This window comes from Sinohyriopsis cumingii, chromosome 1 (assembly GCF_028554795.1).
Source record: "Sinohyriopsis cumingii isolate HCF-2022 chromosome 1, ASM2855479v2, whole genome shotgun sequence".
Classification (NCBI taxonomy): Eukaryota; Metazoa; Mollusca; class Bivalvia; order Unionida; family Unionidae; genus Sinohyriopsis; species Sinohyriopsis cumingii.
Genome location: NC_142961.1, coordinates 80,845,361 through 80,866,878, shown reverse-complemented (window position 1 = coordinate 80,866,878; position 21,518 = coordinate 80,845,361). Strand labels below are relative to the sequence as shown.

At 36.0% G+C, this 21,518-nt stretch overlaps 1 protein-coding gene across 1 annotated transcript in view; it reads left to right on the top strand.

Annotated features, from left to right (window-relative positions):
- Positions 1-20,949, top strand: part of LOC149807218 (scavenger receptor cysteine-rich domain-containing protein DMBT1-like) — a 163,644-nt gene extending 142,695 nt beyond the window's left edge. The window contains exons 16-21 of the mRNA XM_089963713.1: positions 7,875-8,022; positions 8,779-8,948; positions 9,770-9,852; positions 10,747-10,815; positions 11,942-12,083; positions 20,556-20,949. Of these exons, the coding sequence (XP_089819839.1) occupies positions 7,875-8,022; positions 8,779-8,948; positions 9,770-9,852; positions 10,747-10,815; positions 11,942-12,083; positions 20,556-20,584 (641 nt within the window). The 3' untranslated portion in view covers positions 20,585-20,949. The remainder of the gene's footprint in view (positions 1-7,874; positions 8,023-8,778; positions 8,949-9,769; positions 9,853-10,746; positions 10,816-11,941; positions 12,084-20,555) is intronic.
- The last annotated feature ends 569 nt before the right edge of the window (positions 20,950-21,518 follow it).

The following is a 21,518-nucleotide window of genomic DNA, read 5'->3' as shown; positions in this document are numbered from 1 at the left end:
GGGCAAGTCACACCTATATCTTGTTCATTCATCCAGGCTATTATTGTAGCAGCCAATATTTGGTGGACGCAGTTGCTGTCAGATTCAAGGCAGCGTTTGACAAAGCCTTGGACAAATTCAATACAAAATGTCACGATCGAGTACCATAAAGTGGCCCATCGCCTAATGATGAAATTTCAGGATGACAAAGTGATAGGTATTACATCTTGTCCTGGATTTTTTACATTTTGGGTTGGGACATGGAGAATAGATGAGGATGAAAGTAGAGGAAAAAGACGAATTAGCAATCGCTTTAGTCAACCCAACTTTTGCAAAGTGGTTTCGTTCCCCGGTAGAACTGAACCAAGGACTCAATTTGATTTTTGTGTATTCCGATGTGGTGGAGTACAACATGGTGAGACACACCTCTGTACCATTACTGCGTGTCATTCCTTTCAAAGTGGATTCTACCACGAATGCTGATGAGAAAGGTGGGAACACCTATCACGTTCATCGCGAATTTGTACATTCTCACTGTTTGCCTATCAATAAGTCATATTTCGACACTGTCAACATTGCTATAAAAGGAGATCTGGGACAAAATATTTAATTCACCAAAGTGAAAGTCACGGTGAAACTCCATTTTCGAAAACGGTTCTCTAACGACTTGTAAGTCATGTATCCTTTGTACCGAGGCGTCGCTCGACAGCGAGCACATGGTTTAGGAGATATGTTGGAATCGGCCTTTCGTTTGGTGACCCCGGTGTTGAAACCAATGGTGACACGAGGATTGCACGCCTTGAAAGATGCCACATTTACGCACGGCAAAGAATTTCTCCAAATTGTCATTATCGACAAACAAAACCCTAAAGAAGCTTTCTTGATAGTAGGAAAAATGTCTTGCTTCAAATTGGCAAAGACATTTTGGGCCGACGAGAAACTCCTATAAATGCCCTGATGATGCCGAGTCAGGCATTCCTGCTTCCCTGACGCCACATCAGGGACAAGGCAGAAGGAGACGACAAAAACACCACTTCAGAAGCATTTACACTCACAGAGCCAGAAAAGCTAAGAAAATAAGAACTGTTCAAGACTTAGTCGTTTTTGATTATAAAAAAAACAGAGTTAAAAAGAAAGAAAGAAAATGATGCACCGAGGATCTTAAAGCTGTTCCAAGTCATAACTGGATATGTTTGCCGTGGCACCCACTATGATGACAATCCAAAAATCCCAATGGGTAAAACATTTCATCCTGTGTCCTCTTTGACGGATTCCACTCCAATCAAGTTTGAAATCAAAGGACAGCCCGAAGATTACATCGATCTGAACAGCAGTTACTTGTACCTGAAAGTCAAAGTTGTACATAAGAATGGAGATAAAATAGGAGTCACTGAGAAAGTATCTCCCGTCAACAGTTTCGTGCATTCCTTGTTCAGTGAAGTGGATTTGTACTTGAATAACAAACTAGTCAGCTGCAGCATGGATACTTACTCTTACCGTGCCTACCTGGAAATTCTCTTGAGGTATGGAATAAATACCAAGACCACCCATCTAGATTCCTGCGTGCTATTGGAACAAGACGACGCAGAAAAGTTAGACACATCGGATGACAATGATGGATTTGTAGAACTTAGAAGTAAAATCATAGTGGGACAGAGTTTAGAACTGATGGATGATTTGCATTTGGACATGTGGTTGCAAGACAAGTATTTGCTGAACGGTGAGGATGTCCGTCTGAGACTGAATCTCAACAGTACCGCTTTCCATATGATGGCTGAAGCTACTGACAATCCCAAAACCAAAATCGAGGATGCAAAACTCTAGGTGCATCATGTGGAAGTGTTACTTAAAGATGGAAACATCAGTCACACTTTGAGCAGAATGACTGCAAGTATGCGATACGACGCGTGGAAGTGAAAACGTTTACCATTCCCACAGGACAGAGATCCATGATCAAAGATCTTCTGTTCCAAGGATTGTTACCCAAACATTTAATCCTTAGTAAGGTTGAGAATTAAGCCTTCAACGGAGCCTTCGAAAAAAATCCTTTCAACTTTAAGCACTTCAGCGTGTCCAAGATTAAAGTCAGTCACGATGACAAGACATTATACCCTTCGAACCTAAGTTTGGTAAAGAGATGAATAACGTGAGATCGTGCTTTTCCCTGTACGAAGCCACCGGACAGTTAGGGACCAACACTAGTGACGGTATTACGTAAAAGGATTATGCAGGAGCTTATGCTTTGTGGGCTTTTGATTTCACTCCAGACTAAGACAGCGAGGAGGGACATATCCACCCTTTAAAACGGGTCAAATTCGCGTGGAACTTCAGTTTGAAAAAGAGCTGAAAGCGACAGTGAACATCATCTGGTATGCCAAATTCGACAATATCATAGAAATCAATAGTTTAAGAGAAGTCATTCTAGACTATTAGAAGCTATGGAAGACTGTAATCCCATTTTTGAATGGTGGAGAATCTATGGAAATGGAATGGGAGGATACCGTGGAAGTAGAACCCAAAGACAAAGACAACGAGGACATAGTGATGAAGTCCAGATGGCCAGAACAAGAACAACATTTAGTCTACTGTTTTGCCAAACGCGTTGCAGAAAAAATTACGAAATTGATCAAGAAAGATTGCTATGGATGTCAAAACGATCATCCCAGTCAAATTCAACACAATAAATGTATGATGCTGAGTCAAGAAGAAAAATTGGACAAGTATCTGGACGAAGCTTGGAGTCTCATCTTGGAAGAAGCTGTGTTGCATCAGTGGTATTAAGACTTGCGTGATCATTCCTCTCCTCCACTAATGGCTCTAGAGATCCATCACATCAAAGCTCTCTTGTCTTAGAGTGTGGAGATGAAGCGAAGAAACGGTTACTCGTTAGGGATTTTCAAGCAAAAAGTCAGGATTGAATTGATGACTTATCATTATCGGTGAAGAGAAAAACAAGAAAGGAAAAAAGAAAAAACACAAAAATGGATACTGGGAACTTTATTACCTTTTGAACCACAGTTCGTACACTGCTTCTTGGAATCCTGTCTTGTGTGTTAAAGATGAACTACCTCATCGCAAACCTCAAGACCATCAAGCTTATCTCATCAACACGGACGACAGTCATCTCCCAGGAACCCACTGGGTAGCCGTCTACTTTCCCCGCGATGGTTGTGTGGAGTATTTAGATTCGTATGGATTGCCATCTTTGGAAGACGACATCATTGACTTTATCAGAAGAAATGCCCGGACGACACGATTCAATAATGTGAAATTACAAGACAGATTCCATAGTGTGTGGACAATATTATATATATTTTCTTCATCTACGCAGTCTTGGATATTCCTTAGAACGTTAGTGACTTATTTTGATCGTCACTCTGGTAGAAACGATGAGAAAGTAGATTGATGGTTTTGTGACCATTATGGTTGTCTTTTGCCTTTAGCTAGGAAACGTAGTGTACATCAATAGCCCAATGACCTCCATCAGTGGAAGTCTAGCTTCACTTCACAACGTTGTCAACCTTGTCAAAAATGGTTTGTTATTTGAAAAATGTTTGTTTGTTTGAAAAAATGTGTTTGGAAAAAAATTGTCTGTGGTTTGTTTTCAGTTTTTATCATTATACATGCTCTTTGAATTCTCTCTATCCCTCTCCCTCAGATCAACAATCATAGAGTTCCGACTCTAAACATTGTAGGGATGTTTTCCATCGTGTCCACGCTTATACCATATAAAGCGGGGTAGTCTCCAGTCTGACCATCCATTATTGACACATCATCCTATGAAGATGTGTTGAAAACTAACCAAGCTAAACGAAGCTTACGTGAATTTATATCGTGTTAGGCAAAGTCTGGTACTGAAGCCTGAAGAAATAGAGAATGTCAGAATGCTGAAAGTGACCAAAGACATGAAAGAGCTCTTCAGAGTGAAAATCAAGAAGAGAAAGAATAATGGACTGAGAAGTACAGACATCATAATCAGAGAGAGCAACAGCAGCAGGAACCAGATAGAGTTTTTGTCGACTGTCGTGTAGACACCAAAGAGTTCTTCTTCTCTTTCTGAAGAAGCAGATCTTAGCCTGTGGGAAAGCCTGTCACTGGACGGAGACGTAATCTTAGACGATAAAAGATTGCAATAACACAAAAAATAGCCCTTTTCAGGACTATCCAATACTCTAGAAAAGAGATACTAATTCAATTGCCAATTTTATGTTAGTAAGTTAAAAAAAATAGAAGTGTGTCTATAAGCACTTTGTTTCCGTGGCTTGTTAAAATATAGTATGTGTGTTTTTGTTTGTAGTTAGCATTTGTAGGTAAAAAGTGAGTGTTTCTTTTAGGTCCGCGTGTTCTATGTTTGTTTTGGGTGCTGATATGGGTCTTGAAAGTTTTGGTATCAGGGGATGTTTTCCTTCACGTCCGTGCTTGACAAATATAAAGTGAGCGCTCGTCAGTCTTGCTACCCATCGTTGATTCGTGAACTACGAAGAATGAGTAATAGAATCACAAAACTCTTGGAACTTCAGATGCACCTGGAGTATGCCAGACGCTTACTGGTTGAGCTGGCCATGGAGGCTATTGCAGAGGAATCTAATACTGAAGAAGAAGAGGAGGAAAAGAAGAAGGAAGAGGAGAAGGAAAGGAAAGAACGATCCTGCCTCACATCATACTTAGACCTCTGTGTGAGGTCTTGTATGAGGTGAGGACGCCTCTACAGGTAGCACCACCACAACCACAACAACAACGTCAACAACAACTACAGCCACTACTACCAGTACCAGTACCAAGAGCTGCTGTCCCTCAGACAGAAAACTAGGAGTAGGAGCTGGAGAGACAGCGGGAGCCACAACAAGATTAACATCCCCGGGTGTGGCATAGAAGAAGAAGACAGAGGGAACAAATCTTCAGAGTCCCAGAAACTGAAGATTGGGGTTCTGAAGCCACTCAAGAGGCATCTGCACTCCCAACCAAAACTGTGAACTGGGACAACGATTGGAGTCGGCATTGTGCCTGTGGGACCCGGCCTGAGAGGTGTCATCACTGACAGGTGCATCTGAAGTTCAAAAACAGCCCTTTTCAGGGCTAACCAGATCTCTACAAAAGAGACTATTCATGTTGCCAATTGGTGGGTATGTGGAGTAGTGTGATTATAAACACTCACTCTTTTACTGATGTGATTGTGTGTGTGTGTGTGTGTGTGTGTGTGTGTGTGTGTGTGTGTGTGTGTGTGTGTGTGTTTGTGTGTGTGTGAGCTCATGTACGTTTGTGAGGATAGTAGAGTGTGTGTTTATATGAGTGCGCGTACATTTGTGTGGATAGTAGATATTGTGGGGTTTTTTTTCTTCCTCTTCCCGTGTGTGGATAGTAGATTTTGTGATTTTTGATTGTATATTTATGGGTTTGTATGAGTGGGTGTACGTTGTGTGGATAGCATATTTTAGGGTTTTTTTCCTCTTCTCTTTTGTGGATAGTAGATATTGTGGATTTTTGTTTGCTTAAGTTTGTGTATAGTATATTTGTGCTTGGTTTTTCTCCTTCACATGTGTGGATAATTAATATTGGGGTTTGAGGATAGTATATAATTTTAAAAAATTCTTCCTCTTTCCGTGTTTGGATAGTATATTTCTGTTTTTTCTTCTTCCTGTGTGTGGATAGTATAATTGGGGTTTGTATAAGTTGGTGTAAGTATGTGTGGATATCATATAATATGTGAAGTGAGTGTGAGGGATGTTTTCCTTCACGTCCGTGTCTGACATAAAGTCAAGCGCGCGTCATTTGCGCCATTCTACACGTAATACACAAAGAAGATGGCTTCAAACCAAATAGACGCCATTATAATAATGCAAGAGGCAGTCGATGACCTGGAATTAGTAGAGGATTTTATGATGAAGTCGGAGTATGGTGTTTATACCATCCACAGGGCAAAGATGGAGACTAACACTGTAAAGAAAACGAAAGAAAAATTGAGAGAACCGATGAAAAAAGACAAAGAGGACAAGGAAGAGGAAGAAGATAGAATAAGAATGAGAGAGTGGAATGAGAAAATAGGAAAAGAAGAAGAAAACGAAAAAAGGAAAAAAGAGGAGGAGGAGAAGAAACAGGAGATTGAGAAAGAGGAGAAGAATGTAGGACAGAAAGTAATAAGTTGGTGGAGGAAAAGAAGAGATTAAAACAAGAAAAACATAGACCCATTTCAGGGTCAATCACATGCCTCGAAATAATTTGCTTTCTTGCCTAAAATTTTGTTTAGCCGGTTGTATAGTTGTTTGTGTCATAGATTGATGTTTATCTATCTATATCTGTATGTTGTATGTGTTATATATGTCTATGTCCCGCCAAGCGTTCTAGGTTTTTTCCCCGGTCTTTGGTCCCGATTGAGGTCAGTGACTTGCAACATTGTTGCAACATTGTTACCAATCTTCAGTACCACGATGTCACCTCACCTGTTCCATTCCTATTGTCCCTATACAACAACCCCACTTTCCCTTATCCATATACAGTCCCAATATTCCCCATGTTAAATTCCCATTGTCCGTATATCGTCCCAGGGGGGACTTAAAAATCTTGTCCCGGGTGGGGTGGGCTTTGTAATACATTTTCCCATTGTCTGCACATCGTCCCACTATACTACTGTGGCGAGAGCTTTGGTTGGCATAAATATCCATATTTAAAAATATCCAGAATGTTTGAAATAATGTTGGGTAGGTTTTTGATATTATTGTCATTTTTTTTTTAATTCCATGTAAATACGAGGATCATGTACAGAATATGAGACAGAAATGTTGTACATGTAACTGCCTTTTTCAGCGCCCATTTCAGAACTGATCTAAACCAATCTAAAGCCCAAACGCTAATGCGCCCCAGCTTTAGAGGCCTACATTGTACACTGTGTTACCTCCCTTATGTCATAAACTCTGCAATCTACATGTTTTCCTTGTAAACCAGCGGGTACGAAACTATGTATATATATATATATATATATATATATATATATATATATATATATATATATATATATATATATATATATATATATATATATATATATATATATATATATATATATATACTGCGATTAATCCAATTATTATTAACCTGTGAATCCTTATTATTTTTTTTATCATGTTCTTATCTCCAGGAAGCAGCAGTAGCCTCTTTTCTATTGATCATGTATCATAGTTTGTGCATGTAAATTTATTCTTTACACAAATATTTAATATGCGTCAACTGCAAGGACCATGAAGCCTTCTGGGTCATGACGGAATCAAAAATACAAAGTTTATTAATTTCATAATTTGAGTCACCTAAATCTGCCATGGATTTTAATACTAATAACAGAAACGATGAAGAGAACATTATTACACTGAGGATATGGAAACAATACAACGTATGAGACATTTCTTTATAACTGATTCGAAAGGTCAATCTATATTACTTGTTTTGTATTCGTACAAATCGACAAAGTAGCATTTTCAACTCATATTGAAATGGTTTCGGTATTTTTCGGACATTGCTGTGTTATATCCAAAGATATAAAATGGTACTTTATTTTACTGCTAAAAAGCATGGAAAACTTGTTAAGAAAACTTGAGCATGTTAGGTACTCAATACAGAAGATTTGACTATGTATTGCACTCACTACATGGCTTAGCACGGATATCTGTTCACGTAAAATAATAGAGAGGGCGTAACATCAACCAGAAGTCAATTCCACTGTGTACATTAACAAAGTAATTAAGAAATAAATGCAGCATCAAATCGTATTATTGATGCTAATTTTTTAATAATAATTATATATATATATATATATATATATATATATATATATATATATATATATATATATATATATATATATATATATATATAATAGATGAGTTCATCTTATGATTGGTGTATAGAGAATGTCCCAGTTCGCCTTGTTGGGGGAGCCACACCCTACGAGGGACGTGTCGAGGTGTTTAAAAATGACCACTGGGGGACTGTTTGTGATGATTCTACAGACATTAACTTTGCTAAGGTTGTATGCAGAGAAATAGGATACCCAAGGTTTCACTGCCTCAATGACTTTCTTCTTTTTCTGCCCTTTTAATCTTTGTTGGTCTTTCTTTATTTTCTTTTCACTCTGTTCTTTGTTTTTTATTTTCATTTCATACTCCTTTCCTTCCCTTGTTTCAGTTTAAACATTTGTCTGTGAATGGTCCTAAATAATAAAAAGAAAGGAAATGGAATAACTGCACTGAGTGAAACTCTTTCCACCCATCATTTTACTTTTACTTGAGTGTAGCATATAAAATGTTTGAGTAAAAGTAGCTGTAATGGAATTTTTATTTTCAGCGATTATAAAAAATGATAATGTCTTGCAGAGTCAATTTTATTCTCATTAACAGTTAGATTGTGACTAAACGGAAAATGATTATAACTTAAAATCTAATTCTACTGAAGTCGATTCCGAAATTGACTTTTGCTCGATTTTGTTTTTCATTCCACATAATGCAGTAGAAATGGGGGGGGGAGGTGTTTGGGAGTGAGGGAGAGAGAACCGAGCCCTAAGCGTTTTAATGTTGTATTATAAATATATTAAGGACTTTGGTTTCTATCACATCTATGTGTATCTCAATATTGATAAGTAATATGTTTAAAAATATATAATCTGTGACGATTTAGCAAATACACGTTTCTGTTTCTCTTTATCTTTTTGCTTCATGTTGTTATGCATCCTTTTGGCAAGTTTCAAATTTTTGCCAGAGTTTCGAAGACAAATAATTTTTCTCCACTCTGATATATGTTATTTTTGTATACTAGTTCCTCGCCTGCTGTAAAATCAAACAGTTATTTTGGCACTGGGTCAGGGCACATCTGGCTAGATGATGTAACATGTAAAGGCACTGAGGCGTCATTAGAAGAGTGTTCGCACCTACCATGGGGACAGAACAATTGTGGTCATGGTGAAGATGTTGGGGTTATCTGTAGAGGTACGCTGTACAGTGATGGTGTTTGCAAACAGTGTAAACATTCATTTCATGCCTTAGAAGCGTTAGCTTAATTGTTTTACGCTTCGAGAGACAATGTCAAGTTAGTTAACAAGTAAAAGTTTAGAATTGTAAGGCAAGCCCAGGTATATGTATAATTGTTGCAAAAATGTAATATCTTTTAATATTGCATAGATTTTTGGCATTAATGCAAAGTGTTTTCAAATAAAATGTCAATGGCATCCTACATAATTTTTGTAATTTGTTATTATAGCCTTAACCATATCACAAGTATTTTTCTAATATCTTGATTTCTTGACAATTTTCATATCGGACATCAAATATACATATTTTGGTTTGATTTTTTTTTTTGCTGGGTGGGGTGATTAAGTCCAAGGACAAATATGCTATTAAAATAGCAAATAGCGTCACATTGTTTTCTTTAGCATTTGAAACTTTTAGATTTAAGAAGTCTTAGAGTCTGCCGATTTTAATAGTGCAAATTATAGTTAAAAAGTGCAGGACTTTATGTTTGTAAACACATTAACAGGTTAACTCTAAACTGTAACTAAAGAATGCATTATGACATTCTTCCTATGACGACATTAGCAACGATTACACATTTTTGCTTGCTAATCCTGCATCTTAGAATCTATACATTATTTAGGTCATGTAAAGCTAGTTCATAATATGCTTGAAATATGCAGTTTGCTTCATTTATCTTCAAGATAAATATGCCTAATAGAATTGTAATAGGAAACAAAATCCAGAATGCAGAAGAAAGGTATTGTCAACAATGCATAGACTTAAACACTTTTTTCCAGACCACGGGATTGAATGTTACCATTGTGACGGTGTCAATGATCCCTCTAACTGCCAAGAAAAAATTGTTTGCAGTCCATCCGAGGTGAGGCTTTTGTGTGCATGTTACGTTACATTACATTATGTTATATTACATTGTTTTGTTTCAGACGCATGTACAATTCCATCAACTGATTGACTTGTGCGAGTCATTTGCTTTATCGCATGTTCAGATCATTTGTGGGTCATTTAGATATAATTAACAAAAATCTCTATTGTTTCTAATTGTAAAAAAATCATTTGGTTTTTTTAATGATATTTTAGCACTGTGAATCCATATTAAATTAGACCAGGGAGATTAACATAGCATTGATTTCAACCTGTTGTTGTCGGAAAAAAATATCGTCATACCATTTCATTTTTAAATAGCCTTCAAATTTTGTTAAAAGATACAATTTTGAAAATTTTAAATAAAACACAGAATATTAATAACATTTAAAAATTTGTACTACTGGACCTAAGGTACCTGATGCGGTCCTTATATATTTAAATTTTTAGCATGATCCACTGACGCCAATTTCCTTAATCCTAATTAAACATATATATATATATATATATATATATATATATATATATATATATATATATATATATATATATATATATATATATATGTGTGTGTGTGTGTGTGTGTGTGTGTGTGTGTTATATTAAGACAGATTTTAATTTTATGAAAACCATTATTGGGTTCTTAAGCAGTGGTTTAAAATAAAATTACGTCATTGCTAAAAACAGAGTTTGATAAAGTATCTTCATAAATATACTCTAGTTTTGAAATCATCTATTTAATGATTTATTAATAATATCATAATAGTTTTAGCGATTTATTTTTTAAATTATATATTTAATGATTTATTTATTAATCATATATTGATTCTAGTGGTTTATTTATCAACATCATATATTATTCTAGTGACTTACTTGTAAATTTCCTTGACAGTCTTGTCAAACCTCCATGTACGAGAACAATCATCAGACCTTATACAGCATGTCTTGCCAGAGTAAACTCGTAAGTGCTGCTTTTTTTCTCAATGTTTTTCTCTTGATAAATATTTTTTCTATTTATATGAGACTGGTTTCATTTAAACTGTAGAAAAACTTGATATATAGGGTATATAATTAGCGTACCTTCCCGTTTGTTTGCACCCCCTACCTATTTAGAAATGAAAGAAATCAAGGATATAAAAAGCGAAACTTAGTCATTTTATTTATCAATTTAAAATTTCAAACGTGATTGCCGCCAGGTGGTCTTGTACATTGTCATCTTCAAACCAAACGGAAGCTGTCGATGTAAGCAACCAGACAGACTGCTATCTTTTCTTGTCCGTCAGGAAGAGTCCATTTTCAGTAAAACTGTGTGGTCTGCATCCATTCTTTGCAATTTCTAGCTTCAAGATTTCTATAAAAAAATGAACACATTAAATGTTTAACTATCTATTAACACACACACACACACACACACACACACACACACGTGAAAACAGGGACATAACTCACAAAGTTAGGGAAATTTACGGGATTATTCAGAGTTTATTGAAGCTGACAAATTACATCACATCTGTTGCCTGTAAAAATAGAATCGCCCTCACAAAAATGGGTAGCGTGTTACTAAATAAACTCTCATTGTTTGAAACATCAGCAAGTTTAATGTTAGGGACCGCCTGGTGACAATCAGATAATAAATTATAAATTAATGAATTAAATGACTAAGTTTTGTGCACTGGTTATAATCTTGGTGCCTTTCGTTTTTTTTCTTGGTGTTTGTATTGGAGGGGGTTGCATTTACAAACAAACTGGAGGGTACACGAACACTATAGTGAACTTTTTCCTTTGCATAATAGAAAGGTAGATGAATTTAGTAATTATTATCGTTTAGGTTTTCGGTCGACCAGAAAAAAATAAGATTTTACTACAAAGATTTTAACAGTATTTACGAAGGTTTCATTCAAATATTATCTAGTAGCATATATAAATATAAATATACTCATTTTGGATTACACTTCATATAGAATTTCTGACTATATGACAAATAATATCCATTATAACAGATTAATTTATTATTATGTTGTATATTTACTGAAATCTGATTTCTTTCAAATAAAAGCAAAATATCTCCAAATTTAAAAATTTTATAGGTTTGCGATGCCCTGAATTCTGTGCCAAACATCATTGGTAGAAAGCGAGCTACTGGCTTGAAGACGACTTGCTGTGACACTGCGTTGTGTAATAATGTCACCCTCGGTGCTCATGGGAATCATGCTCATGGCGTTGTGGCAGGTTGTATTTCGTCTAGGGATTGTCACACTACTATTTTTTTTTTTTTTTTGGTATTAATATGTAAAAACAGCGAGATATTGTGCTCATTATATGGGGTGGGGGTGCATCATGTCTGGTTAACGTTTTGTGAAGTGTTTATGCCAGCAATTTATTTCTGCTGCTTTTGTACTAGATGTGATGTAACGCAGAATTTCACAGGTGGAATGCTGAGTTTCAAAGAATAGTTGTTGGCACATGGGTAAGAAACTAGTATTTATAAAATGATTACAAACTTGTGTACCTTTCAAGCTGTAATTATACTGCCAATTCATGTACAGGTTTTCCCTTGATGAATTGACCATATGAGATGCTATTGTGCGAAAATAATTTACATCCTTACCGATTTTGTAGAAATTGGGGAATAGAAATTGACTATCACGCCAGACTGCATACGCTAGTACAGAAACTTTTACAAACGTTTTAGCCATTTAAGCGCTAGCTCCTGAACATGAAAAACATGCCCCATCACAATACATAGGAAGTAACTATTGGTTATAGCATATGAAAGCTGTCACCAAACATGCAGTTCTTGGCTTGATTCAAATTAAGTCAATATTGAACTACCATCTTCCATTACTTCTAAAACCATGTTTACAACAATATGGGGAAATGTAATATGTTTCTAAAATATCATTCCACAAGTGGCCTTCATTATCAGATTTTTAGAGGTTTACAGTTAAAATATTTGGAATCAAAATATGTTTACGACAAAACTATATGGATTATTGAACATTAGATTATATTAAATCTGAGTTCAAACTGAGTTCAAAAATATCCCCCACACCGAAAACATGTACAATATTATGAGTGGGACCATTAATGTCTCCATGACATTCAAAAATGGATGTCTGGTTTTCCTGTATTCCCTGCAGAGGCTCAAGGTTGTAGATTAAACCCGATGTGTAATGGCTCAATGTTGTAAGATGCAACTGAGTAAAGGCAGTATGTTTGCCTGTGGTTAACACTCCTATGCGACATGCTACTTTGACCTGAACTTCAGCTAGACAGGTGGCCGGAACGGCCCAGTAGTAGTATAGGTAGGCAATATAGCGACAATGGTACTTCTATGTTAAAAGAGGTGGTTTGCACTATAACGACAATGGGAATTCAACATGGGGGGTTTTGGTCTCTATAGGGACAATGGGAAATTAACATGGGCTTTTGGGTCTGAATAGGGCAATATGGTATTTTAACATTATGGTTCTGAAATTCCTTTTTTGTAATAACCCAATATTTACTTATAGCTACAACTTGTGGTAAATCCTTTGGAAAAACGTTCGCATCTATCTATAGTCTCATATTTTAGTAAAATCCTTTGGAAAACCCAGCATCTATTTATGGCCTCATCTTTTAGTAAAATCCTATGGAAAAATCCAAGTCTATATTATTAGCCTCAAAATTTCTTGGTCCAATGACGCCACGGTACTGGACATCGGCAAAAATTGGCATCAATGTTGCAAGTGGGTGACCTCAATCGGGCGGCTACTAAGTAAAAGTGTTGCAAGTGGCTGACCTGAATACGTGCTAATGTAGGTAGGCTGGTGAAATGAATTTGATAGCAACAACGGTTTATAGGGACAAACTTAATAGACACATATACATTCACATGCATACGCACATGCACACATACTCCAAACGCCCTGTGTTAGCTTAAAATGTAAGAGAATGAGATAAAATATCTCAAAATAAACTATCTCTTACACCACCAAAAATGCTATATGGAAAAACGATAGTATCTATTTATGGTCAAAACCTGTAGGAAAGTACATTTAATAAAAACCTAATATTTATTTATAGTCACAACTTGTGGGAAATTCCTATGGCAAACCAACTATTTCTTTTTAGCCATAATGTGTAGTAAAATCCTATGGAAAACCCAGTATATATTTACAGCCTTACCTTGTATGACAATCCTATTAAAAACCCTAGTATATATTTATAGCTACAACCTGTGGAAATTCCTATTGAAAAACCCAAGGCTATATTTATAACCTAAAAATGTCTTGCTTCAATGATATCACTGTACTGGACACTAGGGGGGAAATGGCAACAGTGTTTCAAGTGGCTGACCTGAATATGCCGTACTCTAGGTAGGTGAAATTAATTTGATAGGGACAAGAGGATAGTTATAGGGACAAACAAAAATTAATTTACACACACACATACACACACACACACACACACACACACTCCAAACAGCATGTGTTAGTTTTGAATGTAAATGAAGATGAAATTTCACAAAATAGACTATGCCTTACACCATAGAAAATACTATCCATCACATCAACTATATCATTTAACACCCCTTAAACACACTAACCCAAAAGTCTTGTGTTTTAGCTTACAATGTAAACGAAGGTGAAAAATCACCTAAAGGCTATCCTTTACACCACAAAAAATACTATCCATCACACCACTGCTATCCAGCATATCATACTTACTATCCAAAATGTCATGTGTTCACTTAGAATAATATGAGAAGGGGATGAAATGTCACAATATATTCTATCCCTTACACCACAAAAACACTATCCAGACACAACCATATCATCCAATATCACTATGCTATTCAACATACAATATGCACACTATCACAAGTGGCCATTTTTAGCTTAGAGTTTAAGAGAAGATGAAATTCGACAAAAATACTTTCACATACCTTAGATACCATCCAAAATCCCATTGTGCACTCTATCCAAAACGCCATTTGTAAAAGAAGAAGAAATCTCATAAACATAATATCCAAAACATCACCTATACCATCCCTCAACCCTTATACACACAACACCTTGTGTTAGCTCAGAATAAAAGAGAAGGAGAACAAATCAAACAAAACAAACACACCTAACATGCCATCCAACATCCCATAAAATAATATCCACTACACCATCACCTAACTCATCTTTCAAAAATGTCCGTGCTAGCTAAGAGTGTCAAAGAAGGCGATGAAATTTCACAAAATATGCTATCCCTTAAACCACAGAAATACTTTCCATCATACCAGCTATACCATCCAGCATATCATACTTACTATCCAGTATGCCTTGTGTTCGCTTAGAATGTAAAAAAGTAGGTGAAATCTCACAAAAATTCTATCCCTTACACCACAAAAATACTATCCATTACACCATCTATACCATCCATTATATCATATTCACTATCCGAACACTCTCTTTTATCTTAAAATGTAAGAGAAGGAGATACAATCTCACAAAGTATACTATATCTTACATTACAAAATTTATTATCCATCACACCCAATATACCAACCTAATATATCGTACTCACTATCCAAAAACTCCGTGTTCGCTTAGAATGTAAGAGAAGGAGATGAAATCCCACAAAACAATCACATACATTATATACTAACCCTTTCTCCACACGCTATTCCACCACACACCCACCCCCAAAAAACAAAAACAAACAACCTGTGTTAGCTTATAGTGTAAGAGATGGAAATGAAAAAAAAAAAGTATACTTTCCCTTAAACCTCATAAATATTATTCATCACACACCCTGTACCACAAAACATCCCATTACCATCCAACACCACATATACAGACTATCACAAGCGTCCCGTGTTAGCTAGAAATGTAAGAGAAGGAGATAAAATCTCACAAAATATACTATCCCTTACAGTACAAAAAATTATATTCATCACACCATCCATATCATCCATCACTCTACATACGAGTTGATTCCGAAGACTACAAGAGTTAGCCTGCATCAATGTACTCCACTTCTGTCACAAAACCAAGAAAGTCCTGATTCAGTTCCAAAGAAATTCGTCTGTCCCCCTAAAATTATTGTCACATTTGAGAGACACAAAAACGCACTTCCAGAAATTGAGAATAAAGGCTTACACCTACAATGTGAAATGTAAAGAGATCAAGTAGTGTGTAAAACTTATTCAAATAAAAGTTTGTAATCAACATGAAATGATGGCACCTTTTCAAGGAGAAAGCAGACACCAAGCGACAATAGCAATCTGTTAAGTAGAAAATGTGGTAAGAAAAATGGTACAATACACAGCAGAAGGATTACCAACTGACACTCTTGATAGTCGGTCTGCCTTGCAAACACTTGGGCCTAGGCAATATTTTGGTCACACAGCCCAAGAACAAAACAATGCGTTACTCGTCATAAGCGATTTCATTGGCTAGGTTTATTTTCTTACCGCGTTCGATTCGAATCGACTCAAGTAGCCCTCACATTGTGACAAGAAAGACTGTGTTTTTCTGTTCCTCACCTTACTCTGGGTAAAACAACCAAAACTTCAGCCAGTAGTGTGAGACCTGGTTTCACTATGACTATGAATAATTTATCCAGTTACTCGGAAGAGAAAACCTCTGAGTCAGGGAAATTAGCCACGATTTCTCATGACTAAATCCAATAACAAGAATAAAAACCTAACCAAGCTATCACCTTTCGTGATAGCTAAAGCATTTCATGGCTTAGCTAGAAAGTCAAAAAAGTATGAAAAAAACTTAACTGAGGCCATTTGTTTGTTGAGCGAAGCTGCAAAGCTCACTCTAACAACCTGATTTGTTCAAAGCGATATGTGGAGATGTTCATTAAAGCGTTTCTATACAAATCTCACAACTCATCTAGAGGAGTCAAACGTCCAAGAGATTTAAAATGCTGCAATGAGACTGAGATACTCAGAATCTCAGATCTAGAATGCATCACAGGTGAAACATGCACCGTAATGGCAAACTGATTCCCTCAAGCACTTACATTCTAGTGCTTGCCTGCTCCACAGTGCAGGTATCCATAAAACCCGGATTCTTGAACAACGTAGTTCACCATTTCATCCATAAAAATTTGCAGTGATTTAACTGCCAGAAATAATGTCACCACAAAGATGGTTGCAAGAGGAAACCAGTCAGCCGCAGATTCGGGCATGAGGGCAATGATGTGTCGCCCTTTAATGTGAAAACTGCAAATTGTGAGGTCGATCACAGAGTCATGGTAGCTCAGATGTTAGAGCGCTGGTTTTGTAATTCAATAGTCATCCATTTGTATCAGTTTGATATCAGTCCATTAGCATCAGTATCTGATTTATCGGACTAAGTGAGACCAAGTTCAAAGTCTTCACATCCCCGAAATCGGTGCTAGTACGCATCTACGCAGAGTGTGAAGCAGATAAATGACATCAATGTGGCAGAGTAATAAATATGAATTCGACTACAACATCAAACATCCAGTACAAAAGAGCTGCAAGTACTGGTGCCAGTTTTTCATATAATCTGTGTGACTAGTAAGCTATCTAGCTCTACGACCGAGAAACAGGTCAGATCCGGCCCTCCAAAAAGGCAGGAAATCGATGGCAACAGTGGAAATGCATACTCTGAACCAAGTAAAGAATGAATTCAGTAATCACCTTCACTTCCGTAAGGATCTGATCATCCGATCAGACTGTGTAATAAGCTTGGGAGTCTAGAGAGTATGGACACTTGACAGCCTCCAGATACCGCACCAGGAAAAGCATCCAGACATTCCGTACCTCATCTCCTCACATCCAAATCAATCTCAGTACTGAAAAATATAACTGTACTTGTATATGTGCACAGACCTTTTACAATTTGTTCAATATATCTTCCCCTTACCATTCCCATCAGTTAATCAATCTTGTCTTGGTCATCTTATTAATCAGTTCCCAACACCATTTTGTGCTACTTGACAACTTTAATGCCCACCATATACTATGGAGTTGTAAAAATATCGTGGAGAGAGGGAACAACATTGAAGACATTCTGTCAAAACTCAGTCTTTGCCTTTTTAATAAGTCATATTCCTACCAATATCCTGCCAGAGCATCCTTCTTGTCATTACATTTGACCATATCTAATCCATCTCTTCTACCTTACTTCACTTTGAAAGATGGTGACGACCTCTGTGATAGTGACCATTTTCCAATATACTTAAGAAGTAACACTCCCAAACATTCAAGGGCTAGGACAGAGATGGAAAGTGAACAAATCAGATTGAGAAACGTTTTAATCCTACTGGGAATCAGATTGGACAGCTGATAGTTTTGACAACGTAGTGGATTCAATACGCCTATTTATAAAGATACTCCTTGGTGTACAAGGGATACAATACCAAGGGTATAGGCGATTCTTAAACATATCAACAAACCACAAACCAAGGTTTTATGATGCATGCAAAGATGTCATCAGGGAGAAAAAGAAAGATCCTTAAACAATATAATGCCAATCCAACAACTGAAAATCTCAATAGATAAGCAAACCCCGTCTTACTATTAGAGATAGCAAGGAAGAACACAGAGATCCTATGTATCAAGACTCTGTGTGTGTGTGTGTGTGATTTAGATTTTTAACGTAGCTTTAAACAAAATCAGTCATATCGTTACGATGTCTGCAGTGTGGCAGATTATACTGATGTGTATCACTGGGGCATCATGCCGCAGACATATAGCATGATGTCCCCACCCAGTCATATTATCCTGACATAAGGACGAGAGTCCTTAGTTAACACTAACCTCTTAATGCAATGCGCCTATCGAGGCAGCTGTTAGTACCATTTTTATAAGTCTTTGGTATGACTCGACCGTGGTTCAAACCAGCGACCTCGAGTATCCGAGGCGGACACTCTCACCACTAGGCCACCGGAGCGGTCTGCATCCAGGTTGAACTCTCTCTCTCCACTAACAAATCAGTATAAAATATAATACGAAAAACACTGGCAAATGTAAACAAAAAAATATGCATCAAACATTTTAAAAAATCAGATGAAATGTGTCACGAACGTAGCTGAAATTTCAAATGCATTGACAGAAACATTCTTAAACGCTAATCACAAGAGAATTATTCTGAAAACTTCCGCCATGTCAAAAATCGGACAGAAAAGGTGCTCTAATTTTCAAACCTGCTAGTGCTGAAGATTAAATAAAAATCTTTTTCTCTCTAAAAAAGACAAAACTCTCTTGATCGAGCCCAAGACATTTTAGCAGTATTCAATTAAAAGTGTGAGCAACAGTTGTTTCAGGATATAGTCACATGAAATTAATATCAATATTTTGACATAGTTTGATATTTGCGTTATGATCTTGATATTCTTTGTATAAGATGAAAGTTTGTGCAAAAATATTCTGTATACCCGAGGGATACGCACAAAGAATATGTCGACGACAAAAAAAAAACAACAAAACAATACCTCACTGTAGTAAAAGTCACATGGGTCACATATGCGCATTTACTCATATTAAAGTAAATATAAATTGTTCTTTTAAAATTTAACACTAGTTTTCTTTAACTAAAATCTATTCAATCCTGATTAATTATTGAATGCTCTGCATCTTAACTGTCATCAAGAATCTTCCAGACAAAAATTATCTTTCTCTTTGGTATTTTACAATGGTGGCCATGTACTAAACTTTGGTCAAGAAAAGAGCACGACGTCAAGTGAAACCGTCACAGTATAGAGTAGTACGAATTTGTTTATCAATATGCGTAGCTTTTATTTTGACATCACAGCTCGCAACATTCAATCCAGATTTTACTGGATCACACATTTAGATTCATTTCGTTAAAAAATGTCTACGTATTTTAACATTGATTTTGTATTTTGTCGTTTGCACTTTTCAGAGTGTCTAAATAATGACCTTTCAAAGGAATGTGGATGTACTGGAATCCAAATGAAGTGAATACTTGCCACTTAAATGTATGTAGAATCAAATTCTAAAAAATTACACCCATTACTGATATAGTCGGTGTTGAATGCCAACATGACCTGAGTGACTTACTTTTAGGTTCTACCCTACCTTATCAGACAAAAAAGACAGACCCTTAGTTGCTTGCTACATAGAACTAGAGAAGTTTGGTTTTGTAATGTTTCTTCTAAGTTAATAACATCTTATATGGACATTTGTTATGGATTACATTCGATAATATTCATACCATTTCATGATTACAGTAAATAATGTTAAAAAAATATATTTAAAAGTCAGGTTTTCTGGCAAGTCGGTTTCGGCATTGTTAAATCGTTACATGTACTATTTGATCTTATGTCAAGTCGATGGCGAGGTCAAGGGGTGAATGGTTTAGGCTATTGTTTTATTTTTTTAATACAAGACTGGGTACTGTACAAGTTCTGAGGCAGAGGTATGGATTGAGTTTCTGATGACAACAAAAATAGACGCTTCATTGAACTGTCATTTGTGGCTATCTGAGACAAAATCTCAAATTAAAACTCTCTTATTTTTTGAAGACCATATTGGCAAGGAGACAAAGAATGTTTTTATGAGTTGACAATTTAAATGCATTATTAATATTAAAAATGGCTTGACCACGTGAATAGCAAATTCGTTTTCACTTATGCATCCATTGATATAGCAGGTATGAAGTTGGTTTAATATTTAATTTATATTGCAGGAAAACACTTTAATATTGTTTTTTTTTATTTCTGCAGGAGTGACGATAACACCAGTTGACCCGTAGCAGAGTTTCAACGAATTCATCACTATAATCGACTGAATACGTCATAGTGGATTTTTATATTAGGTGATCTTAAGTAATTTCAAGTGATATCATTTTATTCTTGCTGATTATATATTTATCAGTTTAGCATACTAGTATTATTGTTTGAACCAAACAAAGTTTACCGATTAAAATGTGATCATCAATATGTTATATGTCAATAAAATTAGTATTTGAAATCAGCCATTTTCATCAAATATCCAATTTTTTTTAAATAGTCGCTTATCATCAACTGTACATTTTGAAGACAGCAAACAAAGAAAAATGTTAGACATTAAATTGCAATAGAAATTTACTGTGAATAAACTTGGGCGTTTATTAATGAGTATTTGTCTCTTATGAAATCTTTGCATGACTTGTAGCATGTGCCAACCCTATGCGTAACATGTCACACATTGAAAATTCTATTTACTTGTACAAATTTGATCTCCACATACTTGCAAATATGTGACAGAGCTAAACGTATCATCTCTCAAGACAATTTTACCAAAAACAGGCACTATGCTTTGTGCAATCTTATCTATAAATATTTTACGATAACAAAAGAAAGGTAACGAAAGACCAATGCTGAATTACTTTCATATGAAACAAGGGACATTTTTAAAAACAGTAGAAAACAAAAGTTGGATATGTTTAATAGTTATTCACTTTTGCCACTTAGGTAATTGTTATGTATATCTGAGTTAATTAATATTTGATTTTATTTGTCTTTTTGTTAGTTCTAAAAAAATTTTATTCCATTGCATGTTATAGTAATGTAATTTTGTTGACTGGAATTTGACATTTTCCAAAAATTAGTTTGCCCTGACTGTTTTTTCGTAAACACTTAATCATAGAACTTTGTATCTTTATCCGACCTAGTTCCTGACCTTGACTCAGAATTAGAGTTGAAGTA